The sequence below is a fragment of the Haliotis rufescens genome, unplaced genomic scaffold (assembly GCF_023055435.1).
Source record: "Haliotis rufescens isolate VD_foot unplaced genomic scaffold, xgHalRufe1.0.p SCAF_19, whole genome shotgun sequence".
NCBI lineage: Eukaryota > Metazoa > Mollusca > Gastropoda > Lepetellida > Haliotidae > Haliotis > Haliotis rufescens.
The window spans coordinates 9,518,130-9,531,297 of NW_025963879.1; the positions used below are offsets into that span (position 1 = coordinate 9,518,130).

Sequence of the window (13,168 nt, forward strand, 5' to 3'; positions counted from 1 at the left end):
GGATGTTTGTTTGTTTATGTGATTTTGATTTGGTGAGTTATTGTGTTTTTAGATGCGTTTTATTAGTTCCGTTTTTATTAAGAATACGCCTAAGGCCTTGAAGTTTTCTAGTTTATTTTGTGGGTTTAGTATTGCTTCTAGAGTTAGAGCCTTGTTTAGATTGAGGGTGGTTTGTAATGCGGTTCGATGTGTTAGGTAGTGTGTGCAGTTGATGAGTGCGTGTTCTGGGGTTTCTGGTTGTTTGCAGTGCGGGCAGTTACCTGTAGTGTGTTTTTTAAATTTTTTTAGGTGGTTATTTAGGTTGGTGTGTCCTGTTTGGAGTTTAGTGATTACTCTGTCGATTTTTTTCGATGGATGGAGAATTTTGGGTTTGGTTAGTGGTTTGCTGAGCACTTTTTTGATTTGGCTATTTGAGTTTAGATATAGGTTATGCCATTTTTTGGTGATTTTTTGCTTGTTTACACTTTTAATTTCTGATTTTGAGATGGGTAAGTTTAAGCTTATTTCTGGGATTTTGAGGGATAGTTTAGCTGCTTTATCGGCGTTTTCATTACCGTATATTCCTACGTGGGCGGGTATCCACAAGAAGGTTATTTGTTTGCCTGCCTTAGTTAGGTCGTTGGAGCTTTTAAGTATTTGATTTATTAATTTAGGTCGGTTTTTGGTATTTTTGTTTTGGAGGGCTTGCAGTCCACTTAGGGAGTCGGTAAGTATTAGGATTTTTTTGTGGTTTTTGGATTCTTGATTATGGAGGGCTGAGGCCATGCCCATTAGTTCTGCCGTGAATATTGATTGGTTGTTTGGGAGTCGGAAGGATTGTGTGGTTTTAGTTGGTTGTGTGGTATGGACTCCGAAACCTGTGTGTTTGGAGGTCGGATCTGAGGATCCGTCCGTGTAAATGTGACACCAATTTGGCCAATTTTCGTGTATGTATGCTAGTGTGGTAGTTTTAGCTATGTTTGGGTCGGTTTGTTTATTTATTTGGCTAGCTAGTGTTGTGTCTATTTTGGGTATTTTAAGTTTAGGGGTGAAGATATTTGATTGTTTGCAGTTTTGTTTAAGATTTTTAATTTGGTGTTCATTTAGGTAGTTTGTTATTCTTTGGGATATTGGGGTAAGTAAGGGGTGTTTACGAGCTAGAGCTTGGTTTTTGGGGCTGATGTTTTGGTTTATTAAGTTTTGGATGAGAGGGTTTGATTGGGACGCGGCCCAGAAATTTAAGCTTAGCTGTTCCCTGCGTAGACTTAGTGGCATTTCTCCTGTTAAGGCCTGAAGTGAGGTGTAGGAGGTGCCATGTTGGGTGCGTGTAATTAGTTTGAGAGCCTGATATTGTATTGAGTCAAGTTTTTTAGATAGAGAGTTGTTTAGGGTGTTGTATATGGCGCAGCCGTAGTCTAGTTTTGATCTAATTAGTGATATGTAGAGAGAGAGGAGGGTATCTTTGGATGCTCCCCAGTTAGAACCAGTTAGGCATCTTAGGGTGTTTAGGTCTTTACTGCATTTAGTTGTTAGGTTTTGGATGTGAGCACCCCAGGTGAGATAACAAAAACACTGACTGACTACTTATACATCTCTGGGACTCAGTATCTACACTTCTTGATTATCACCTTTGAATGATCGGCTAACTGATCGACGATGACAGACAACTAATCGCCACAGGTTAATCTACGACATGAAGTTAACTCATTACGACGCACTTTCACTGTGACTGACTTACCGAGGTAGTTTTTCATCTTTTGGTGAAATTATATATATCTGGTTTGTGATATTCCAATGAACACACGAAGTCAACGTCAGTTAAACGTATCTCTATCTCTATTTGTTAACCTTACTTGACGCTTAATTGGGTTTATAAATTACTTGACTTCTTTATCTTCGACTTTACGTTGACATTTGTGCCAACTGTTCACTGTAATTCAACATGCATCATACAACATGGCATTGTTCGTACTCAGCCGAAGCTTTACTGATGTTTATCTGTGACCCCTTAGATGCGTACCAGTGAGTCTCACTAAAGTGCGAGTGTTGGGAAATAGTTTGTCTCAGCTACCCGCCTGACTTTTAAATATATTAGTGTCATGTTTCCGTTTCTAGAGGATGATAATGTGCTTAAAAGTTGTGAAAAAGTATCTAGGTCTTCTTAGAAATGCTTTTTTCCAGGTGTATGATAGTGGTAATTTGAACACTGAGCGAATCTTAGATCTTAATCGTCTTCAAAATGTGAAAACCGGAGTTTATATTTCTCCTGAAACGCAAAAGTATTGAAGTTAATTCTTATAAATAAATCAATAAACAATAATAACTCTATAATAACAGACTGTATTTATAATCATTAACTCAAAAATGATTGTAGAAGCAAATACGAAATCAGTAACATTGTTCATCGCTGCAATGCATAAACGCAAAAACTTTGCATGGTTAGCCTATATTTAGAAATTAACGAATTGACTTAAAGGGCAAGTAAAGTCAACATAGCAACTTTGCAGAATTTAATTCTACAGGGGATACCTAATCACAAATGGTGACAAAAATCACAAACAAATATTTCCGCCACTTAGGGGAATCCCTTTAGTCGAGGTGAGAACGAGTTACTTGTATTTGACTGGCTGTACAATTACAACGATCGGTCCCAGCACCCAGTCTGTCTGGGGGTTTATTAGGGGTATTCCCACTTGTCCAGCACCTATTGATATGGGTACACGTTCACCCGAGTGTGGTGATGGGTAAGACAATAGGGGATTAAGGGGTGCATCTCACATAAGATAAGTAATTGGTGAATATCTCACAAAATATAACGACACAACTAATTGGTGAACTCTATTCACGTACCCTGTACTGAGAGAAAGTCTTTTCAAGTATATATTAATGAGTGATTGAACATTTAGTATGATTCGGACTATAAAAAGGATTAAAGACCAGAAACAGACACACACTCACCCAGCAGGCCAACAAACACATAAACATAGACACGGCCAAAATCCAAACACGAAAATTTGCTACACCTGCATCTAAACCACTCCTCCCTACACCACACCCAAACACCATCCCACAAACAAACACCACACCCATAACCGACAGCTCTGTCTGGGCCCCCTACCGAGAAACCGCACCGACCCCACACACACAAGCAGCCACTCAACCAACCACGAACCCTCCCACATCTCACATAGCCAAAACATCAACCCCCGCATGCAAAACAAACCTCAAAATGACCACCACAACACGACCCTCATCCAAGCACCCTACATCCCATATGGTAACAACACTCTCCCACAAGCAAGCACAACAACAAAACACAAACACTAAGAAATCATCAGCTACACCCATCCCACAAACACCTTCACAATCCTCCACATCACATGCCTCCCCCATGGAAACTCAATCAGCTAAACCTAATCTAACCGATGACGAAGATTTCTCCATTACTGAGGAAACAATAGACACTACTCCAACTAAAACAAACCAAACTCCCCAACCAACCAACACCCAAAACCTAAATAACCTCACATTACTCCTAGCATACATGCATAGTCAAAACTCACCAAAAGCTAGCATGAAATCCTTCCACAAAGTAGCTTTCAATCTAAAATTAACCAATCTTCCCTTCTTCCTCTTTAACCTCCATCTAAAAGAACTCACCGAATAAAATAAAAAATAAAAAATAAAAAATAAATCACCAATCACCCGAACCCAATATTCGAAGGACTAAATATTTTTCAGTGGAACGCCAACGGACTCACCTCCCACGGCCATGAACTAAAAGCTAAATTTAAACTAAATAAAGGCCCTCACATCGCTTGTATACAGGAAACCAAATTCTCAGTAAAATCCAAATTCACACTACCTAACTACAACTCAGTTAGAACTGACAGAGCTAAACCGAAAACAAGAAGAGCCGCAGGAGGACTAATCATATTTATCAGGGAAGATATAAATTACGAAGAAATAAAAATAGACACGCCAAACCTAGAAGCCAACGGCATTAAAATCACATTAAATAACCGAAACATAAACATCATAAATATTTACCACTGGGCGGAACAAAAAGTCCAACCTGAGGATCTAAACAAACTACTCCAAATAAGCGATAAATCTACTATATTCCTAGGAGACTTTAACGCTCACCATCCTACATGGAGCATAGATGATAAAATAGATAATCATGGCAAATTAATCTCCGAATGGATAGAAACAAACGACCTAGTACTCCTTAATAGCAACCAACCCACGAGGTACGATAAGATAAACCAAAAAATGTCGGCTATCGACCTTACCATATGCACCGCAGATCTAGCCCAAAGTACTCAATGGGAAGTGCACGACGACCCGCTAGGTAGTGACCACTTCCCCATAAACATAACCATAGGAAATACAAACGTACCAATCCAAACAGAAAACCAAGAACCAAAATTCCATTACAATAAAGCTAACTGGGACCAATTCCAAGATATCTGCAACGAAGCTAACTTAAACGAAATGGAAAATAATGATCCAGAAACCTATTGTAAAAACCTAACAGACTATATAATAAACGCAGCCAAAACCTCAATCCCCTTCAAAACATCTAAGACAGGCAAACCGACGGTACCATGGTGGAATGAGGAAATAGAACAGACTAGACGAAAACGTAAATCAGCCTTCAATAAAGCAAAACGCGACTACAAATATTTAAACATAGCCCACGAACTAAACCACCAGGTTCAAAAACTAGTCCAAATAGCCATAAGTAGAGACTGGAAAAAATTCTCCGAAGGTATAAATAACCGTACAGATGCCAGAATGGTCTGGCGCAAAATCCACGCCATCAGAGGCTTAAAACGACATAAAAAAAAACCTAACATTGACAACTCAACCAACCCCGCCCAAAAAGCAAATAATCTCGCCAACCACTTTTCGGCCGTTAGCAGTAACACCAACTTCAGTCAAAAATTCCAAGATAAACTTAAAACAGAAAACAAACCCACAAAAGAACCAAACAATAACAATCTAGAAATAAATCAACCTTACACTATGGAGGAACTCCTCTACGTAATCCAAAACAGGAAAAAGGGCACAGCCCCAGGATTAGACCTAACTTCTTACCAAATAATTAAAAAACTCCCCCTAAAACTACTCCAGGCACTACTCAAACTATACAATCTCATCTACCTAAACGGACAGGTTCCTACTCCCTGGAAACAGGCCCTAGTCATACCAATCCCTAAACCTAATAAACCAGCTAATCAAGCTAACTCATATAGGCCAATATCCCTAACTTCAAACTTATGTAAAGTAATGGAATCAATGGCTAAAAATAGATTACAACATTACTTAACCCAAAATAACATCATAAACCCAGATCAAAGCGGTTTCACTCCTGGCCGCTCAACCCTAGATAACCTCGCCCGATTAGAACAAGATATTAAGACAGGACAACTAAATAAACAATATACCACAGGCATCTTCTTAGACTTCTCTAAAGCTTTCGACATGGTATGGCACGATGGGCTAATACAAAAACTTTAAAAAATAGGACTCAAAGGTCAGATAATAATAAACTACATCCAGGACTTCCTAAACAATCGTAAAATAACCGTGGGTATAGACCAAACTCTATCGGACCAATGTCCCCTAGAAAATGGTACTCCACAGGGCAGTATCCTCAGCCCCACCCTCTTCAATATAATGATAAACGATCTATTCGAGGGCCTATCCCCTAAAGTAAACACATCAAAATTCGCGGATGATGGAGCCATCTGGATCCGCACTAAAAGCATGAACATGGTCCAAAATCTACTCCAAAACTCTCTTAATAAAATACAACAATGGGCTGACAAATGGGGCTTCTCCCTTAACTCAGAAAAAACAACAGGAATAGTATTCAAACATAAAAACATGAAACCCGCCTCCCCAATCCTCCAGCTAAACAATCAAACAATCAAATTTCAAAAACAAACCAAATTCTAAGGACTTATTTTCGATGAACATCTCACCTGGGATGCTCACATCCAAAACCTAACAACTAAATGCAGTAAAGACCTAAACACCCTAAGATGCCTAACTGGCTCTAACTGGGGAGCATCCAAAGATACCCTCCTCTCTCTCTACATATCACTAATTAGATCAAAACTAGACTACGGCTGCGCCATATACAACACCCTAAACAACTCTCTATCTAAAAAACTTGACTCAATACAATATCAGGCTCTCAAACTAATTACACGCACCCAACATGGCACCTCCTACACCTCACTTCAGGCCTTAACAGGAGAAATGCCACTAAGTCTACGCAGGGAACAGCTAAGCTTAAATTTCTGGGCCGCGTCCCAATCAAACCCTCTCATCCAAAACTTAATAAACCAAAACATCAGCCCTAAAAACCAAGCTCTAGCTCGCAAACACCCCTTACTTACCCCAATATCCCAAAGAATAACAAACTACCTAAATGAACACCAAATTAAAAATCTTAAACAAAACTGCAAACAATCAAATATCTTCACCCCTAAACTTAAAATACCCAAAATAGACACAACACTAGCTAGCCAAATAAATAAACAAACCGACCCAAACATAGCTAAAACTACCACACTAGCATACATACACGAAAATTGGCCAAATTGGTGTCACATTTACACGGACGGATCCTCAGATCCGACCTCCAAACACACAGGTTTCGGAGTCCATACCACACAACCAACTAAAACCACACGATCCTTCCGACTCCCAAACAACCAATCAATATTCACGGCAGAACTAATGGGCATGGCCTCAGCCCTCCATAATCAAGAATCCAAAAAACACAAAAATATCCTAATACTTACCGACTCCCTAAGTGGACTGCAAGCCCTCCAAAACAAAAATACCCAAAACCGACCTAAATTAATAAATCAAATACTTAAAAGCTCCAACGACCTAACTAAGGCAGGCAAACAAATAACCTTCTTGTGGATACCCGCCCACGTAGGAATATACGGTAAAGAAAACGCCGATAAAGCAGCTAAACTATCCCTCAAAATCCCAGAAATAAGCTTAAACTTACCCATCTCAAAATCAGAAATTAAAAGTGTAAACAAGCAAAAACTCACAAAAAAATGGCATAACCTATATCTAAACTCAAATAGCCAAATCAAAAAAGTGCTCAGCAAACCACTAACCAAACCCAAAATTCTCCATCCATCGAAAAAAATCGACAGAGTAATCACTAAACTCCAAACAGGACACACCAACCTAAATAACCACCTAAAAAAAATTAAAAAACACACTACAGGTAACTGCCCACACTGCAAACAACCAGAAACCCCAGAACACGCACTCATCCACTGCACACACTACCTAACACATCGAACCGCATTACAAACCACCCTCAATCTAAACAAGGCTCTAACTCTAGAAGCAATACTAAACCCACAAAATAAACTAGAAAACTTCAAGGCCTTAGGCGTATTCTTAATAAAAACGGAACTAACAAAACGCATCTAAAAACACAATAACCTACCAAATCAAAATCACATAAACAAACAAACATCCACCATACCCAGCTCCCTTAGTTCTCCTCCCCAATCCCATCGGCATCTATTCCAAATCTCAAAATTCCCAAATTCTATATAAGCAACCCCTAAAACCCCCCTCTTGGGTTGCACAGACCACCTTCGCCCCTTTCGGAAACACATTAAATGGCCTGGCCGGGCCCGTGTGCGAAATACGCATCAGTCGGAAAGCGCACGTTAAATCTCCTAAGTAAGTAAGTAAGTAAGTAAGAAACAGTATTCCACTGTGACAAATGCACAGGTCGATATACAATTTTTTTCCATTTCCAAGATGAATCGGCACTTGGGTTTTGCCCGGATAAGTTCACGATGAAGACCAGACGTCAAACTTCCATCCATTGGGACCCGTGAAGATTCCGGGGTAGAATAGGTCTTCAGCAACACATGCTTGCCGCAAAAGGCGACTATGCTTGTCGTAAAAGGCGACTAACGGGATCGGGTGGTCAGGATCGCTGACTTGGTTGATCAATTGCGTGGATCGATGCTCATGATATTAATCACTGGATTGTCTGGTCCAGACTCTATTATTTACAGACCACCGTCATATAGCTGGAATATTGCTGAGTGCGGTGTAAAACAACAACAAACCAACCAACCAATCCATCCATTGGAAATGTTCAAAAGAGGATACCCACCGTCATTAACACCACAGATGACTTTGTCACGAAGCACTTTTATTTGTCTCTGAGCAGTGGGACGACGCCACAAATCATCACGAGGGGTGGGATGAAAATATGTACAAGTCCGTTGAGATACTGAAGGTTGAGCTGGACAAAACTGCGATCCTAATCCAGGTAGTTTGATGTCACCCAAGAAGAAGTAACGAAACCTAGACTATGCCCTTGAGAGGGAGAAGAGACAACTACTTACTTACCAGAAACCATAGAACAATTATCACAATTCTGTCTTACATCTCGTTGGCCTGTGAATTATATGAATGAAATGTCAAATGTGACGGATGTTTATTGCTTAAACTTACGATGGGGATTATACCTGAGTCAGTGAGTTGGGTTTAACGCCTCTTTTAAAAGTATTCCAGTTATATCGCGGCGTGCCAGCTTAATGTGGGAGGAAAGGCCGAAGTGATGCAGGTCTCAGCGAATCGAGGCGCCTTAGACGACTGGACCACCCGTGCCCCCGGATTATTCCTTGGTCAGCTGCTAGATAAGTAGGAAGTTCTTGTTTATGGTACCCAAACATGACTTTATTCGGAAAAGGCTGTACAGACATTAATTGTTATTTGAAATATTTACAATGTCAAGATCAAAGGTCGTTTCACACAGTAAGCAATGTATCCAATGTTAGTTTGTGGGATTAAAAGAAACAGCAACACTTTTAGAATGACCGCTTCCTGTCGTATCAGTATAGCTGCCAGGCATCACAAGTCAGCCAACATGGCCACTGAAAACAATTGTCACAGGGTTGGGCCGGTAGCCATAGGTCACACTCCTAAAACATTTTGTTTGGAAATCCGATTTCGGAGCGGGTGATTTCAGGACTTTCACTTTGACATTTAAATAGTTTCTCTTTCGCGCGAATTGACTTTAAATATATGGGACATTTGATACTCGCGACAAAGTCGCAATCATTTTGTTCACTTTACTTGCCGTTTAAATGAACCTCCGGATGATGTATTTATCATTATTTGATTTAAGGATACATTATTCCAAACTATACAGCGAGTTGTCGAAATAAGAATTTAAAGAAGGCAAGTAACATATTCTCTGAAAGTGAACTCTAAAAGGGTGGTATGTAGGTTGGAATAAAACATGTTTAAAGAATTTTGAAGAATTCTTGCAATACATATTTGTACTACTGAGGAGTCGAGTATGCTTCTATTTTAGGGTTCTCATTATTGGAATGTGTGATGCAATGTTTTCGTCTACGGAACAATACTGTATTTTTGAGCATATACATTAGAAAGAAAGCTGACCACTGGGTTTATGTACCAGCCATGAGGTTGAACATAGCGAATTAGGCAAGTTTTGTTTCTGTGCGATATTGTATTTTATAAAATTAGGAAACCTTGAGACATGTCAACATAGAAATATAGATAAATTATGAAATTGGTAAGGTAGGAATACAGTTCCACATTACATACAGTTTCAAATGTGATATAGACACACTTTGACATAAGATGAATGCTTCTAACCGAAATATATTATCGTATATATTAAATGCAACCTTAATAATTACCAAATCCTCGCTAATCAATCGATATGATTAACTACATGGTGTCACGAACACAGCCATCAATATTTGGAAAGTGTTGAATTGGAAATATATTCCATCTGACTCAGTACAGTTAATCTTGACACATGTGCGACAAATTGCGCGACTATCTTATCAAAGGGGAATACTCGCTGTGAGTGTCTCTAGTTTGTGAGCGTTGTTAGGAACAAGTGCGTTAACATGTAACACATGGGATGTGAAACAGAAAGCTCCTTACCTTGAATAGCAGAAAGGCGTATGACAAGGTGAAAGTGGTACGGCATAGTCAGATATTTGGATGGAAGGGATACCAAGTGTACATGAAGTTTCTAGTAGGATGTCACGTCATTGTAGCTTATATGGCATCTAGTGTCTTGCCTCTCACCGATGTGAGCCATAGTGTGGGCGGCCCGCCAGGTCTCACTGGTGTACAGCGGGGCGAGGGCGTGGGATTTGATCGTTAAGTTATTGAATCTTTTATCCCATAAGTTTCAACATGTACATTTTCTCGGCAAGTTGGATGGGTAGTTGTGTGTGTTTACGTCACACGTGATGGGAGGAGTAAGTTGACCGTAGTCACAAATAGCCCCCTAGTCCATCACAGTATAATGATACAAGCAAGGTCTGATGTAAGCTGATATAAGGTGAACGGGTTATATGTTTCCGCCAGTCGACGTGCGCCTGACCAAGATAAGTGCCTCCTTTCCACCAACAAAGCGCATGTCACACATCTGTAGCGTCGTGCTGCCAACGTGCTGTACGTCATATAGACCGACCATTCATCATTCCACCGTGGTCTATTTGTAATAGTTTTCTGAAGAATACAATATAGAAAAAAGTACATACATTTATATTTTTTAAACACTTGTTTATAATATGTTATATTTGGTCAACTTGATCTTAAAATTCCCGATACTGTTGGCTTGACCTAGTTGCGGCTTTCTACGGTAGATCCCCCTGGGGACCCGGGGTAGTATGTGTCCCCAGCACCCCATTGCTTGTTGTAAAAGGCTACCGAATTGGGCAACATATTTTTACCGTGGCATGCGTCATATTCGGTCCATTTGTTCCCCAAATTCCCGATACGTTGTTAGTTGTTCAGATTCAGTTTTAATTAAAACCTGAAATGCATGACATGTCTTGGAACGTTTGCCGCAATAATGATTTAAACAGTATTTTATTTCCATTAATGTTCAGATTTTACATTATATAGCGTTACAAAATGGAAAAAGGATTAGCAAACAGGCCCAAAAGGCCTATATTAATGCTTCTCCTAATATTGTACATCATAAATGTAGATTGTAATGAAGTCTATAGAGCAGACATGAATGAGTAACACAAAATGAAATAAAATGGAAAGCAAGATACCAAATGCATTTTATATTCTTAAGTTGACACATAACTTACGTAAAGCGGTTTGTTTCAATGATGTAATTGTGAACTGATTTTATAATGTGTTCATTGTCTGAGGAAGATGAATCTTCATTGCCGTCGAGTATAGTATGTATGCTGCGCTTGAAAGCAATCTTCTCTGTTTAGGCCACATGGACAGATGGGATTATCAATCAGAAATCTGTTAAATAAATGTGATTTTAAATCACTACAACCAAGCGCAATGTGGCTTGACCTAGTTTCGGCTACTACGTTCTTTTACGGTGGATCCCCGTGGGGACCCAGAGTAGAATTTGTCTTCAACACCCCATTGCTCGTCGTGAAAGGCGACAAAATAAGGCAAACCATTTGCCTGGGCTGCGCACCTGTGTCGATGAGGAAGGGGTTCTGGTGTTTGAGGGGGGCACTGGTTCCAGGAACTGTGTTCCTTTGCCCAACACAGTACTAGGACCCTATCTTCACCGAGACGGGTGGAAGAAGGTGTGTTGCATTTTGAATATCAAATGAAGTAAGACACCGTCCTTGTTGACACTGGGTGGCGGGTAGGGTGGGGGAGCAGGGGTGCAGAACCACACTATCTCTAGTCCATTATCTCTGGTTCATCTGATGCATCTAACCATTTTGTCCAGATTTTGTCCTTCAATCAAAAATACTTAATATAAAGCACAGGAACAATGTCTCCTTTCATGATGCTAAACAAATACTTCTACTAAAACCTACTCAGCAGCAACAACTTCCACTCCTAGTGTCAAAGTTGCTGCGGCGTCTACAGGATGCCAAACAACCATCTCTTGGGTTAGTGATCAGCAGATGCAGATTTACATTTATCGAAAAACATGCAAAAAAAAATGAAAAAACACCTTGAGGTGCCGACGTCTTCCCAGTCAACGCCTGGTTCAGGTTCAAAATCAATTTCAAAATAAATTTCTATTCGTGAGCTCCATACTACCACTGAACAAGCTCACGATGCTGCTACAGGAGCTGATAACATACATTATCAACTCCCGAAACACTTACCAGAATCATCTTTAGAAACACTATTGAATTTTTATAAAATTTGGACGTAAGGGAAATGTGCTCCTTCATGGCGTGATGCCATAGTTGTCCCAATGCCCAAACCCCAGGCGAGGTCATACTGATCCTTCAAATTACGGTCCAATTTCACTGACAAGCTACGTTTGCAAAACAATAGAACGCATGATAAGTAATCTACTAGTTTGGTACTTAGAAACAAAAATCTTCTTACTTATATACAATGTGGTTTCCGAAAGAAAACAGAAGTACCAGAGATAATTTATTTCGCTAATACTCATTTGTCAGGATCAGGATGTCCCACAAGGCAGTATCGGGTTAGTCCAACCGGTCGGGTAATCCGAAATAATCCGGATTAACGGAAGCACATGGGTAGTCGGCCGACTATAATCTAATTCTGATCAAACACGGTCACTGATAAGCTGAGTGAACACATTTTATACTGATAATAGATTAACTTATTTTTAGTGAGCGAACTTATCTAATTTGAGTGTAAGAACAATGTAGACTATTGCATAGCATAGCAATATGGCAAACGCACAGGTGCCTCTCTATATTACAAACAATCGTGGAGGACACTATTTGGTGTACTTCGCCTACAGATTTAGTTTTAAACGGAGACAGAATCCACTGGCGCTGTCGTCTGAGGGTTTAACCTCACTGTGCCCTCACCCCAAATGTTGTTATAGTGGATTATAGGGGATTAAGAGGCACAGATCACTTAATCGCTTGGTATAGTCTGTGTCATTAAAGTGAACCCTCATCTGAGGGTGAACTCTGTTCAGTGACAGAGAGACCCGAGAACCAAGCTCTTCGTTCAACGAGCTTCGAGCTCTACTCTACCACAAGTCCGACCTTGTGACATAGACGACGTTTGGCTGAATGCATTAGAAGATGCTGATCTTGAAGATGCAAGAATCCTTAAGTTTGCGGATTATGTGACAGAACAGTGGGTGGGTGGAAGCTGACAGGAGAGACGTGTGGAACCATTATGGGACCCTGGTTTC

The 13,168-nt window shown here is 40.0% G+C and overlaps 1 protein-coding gene across 1 annotated transcript in view; it reads right to left on the reverse strand.

Moving 5' to 3' along the window:
* LOC124113319 (cysteine-rich venom protein natrin-1-like) overlaps nt 1–10,092 on the reverse strand; it is a 55,269-nt gene extending 45,177 nt beyond the window's left edge. Inside the window, exon 1 of the mRNA XM_048398844.1 lies at nt 9,976–10,092. Within this exon, the coding sequence (XP_048254801.1) occupies nt 9,976–10,021 (46 nt within the window). The 5' untranslated portion in view covers nt 10,022–10,092. The remainder of the gene's footprint in view (nt 1–9,975) is intronic.
* Between the last annotated feature and the right edge of the window lie 3,076 nt (nt 10,093–13,168).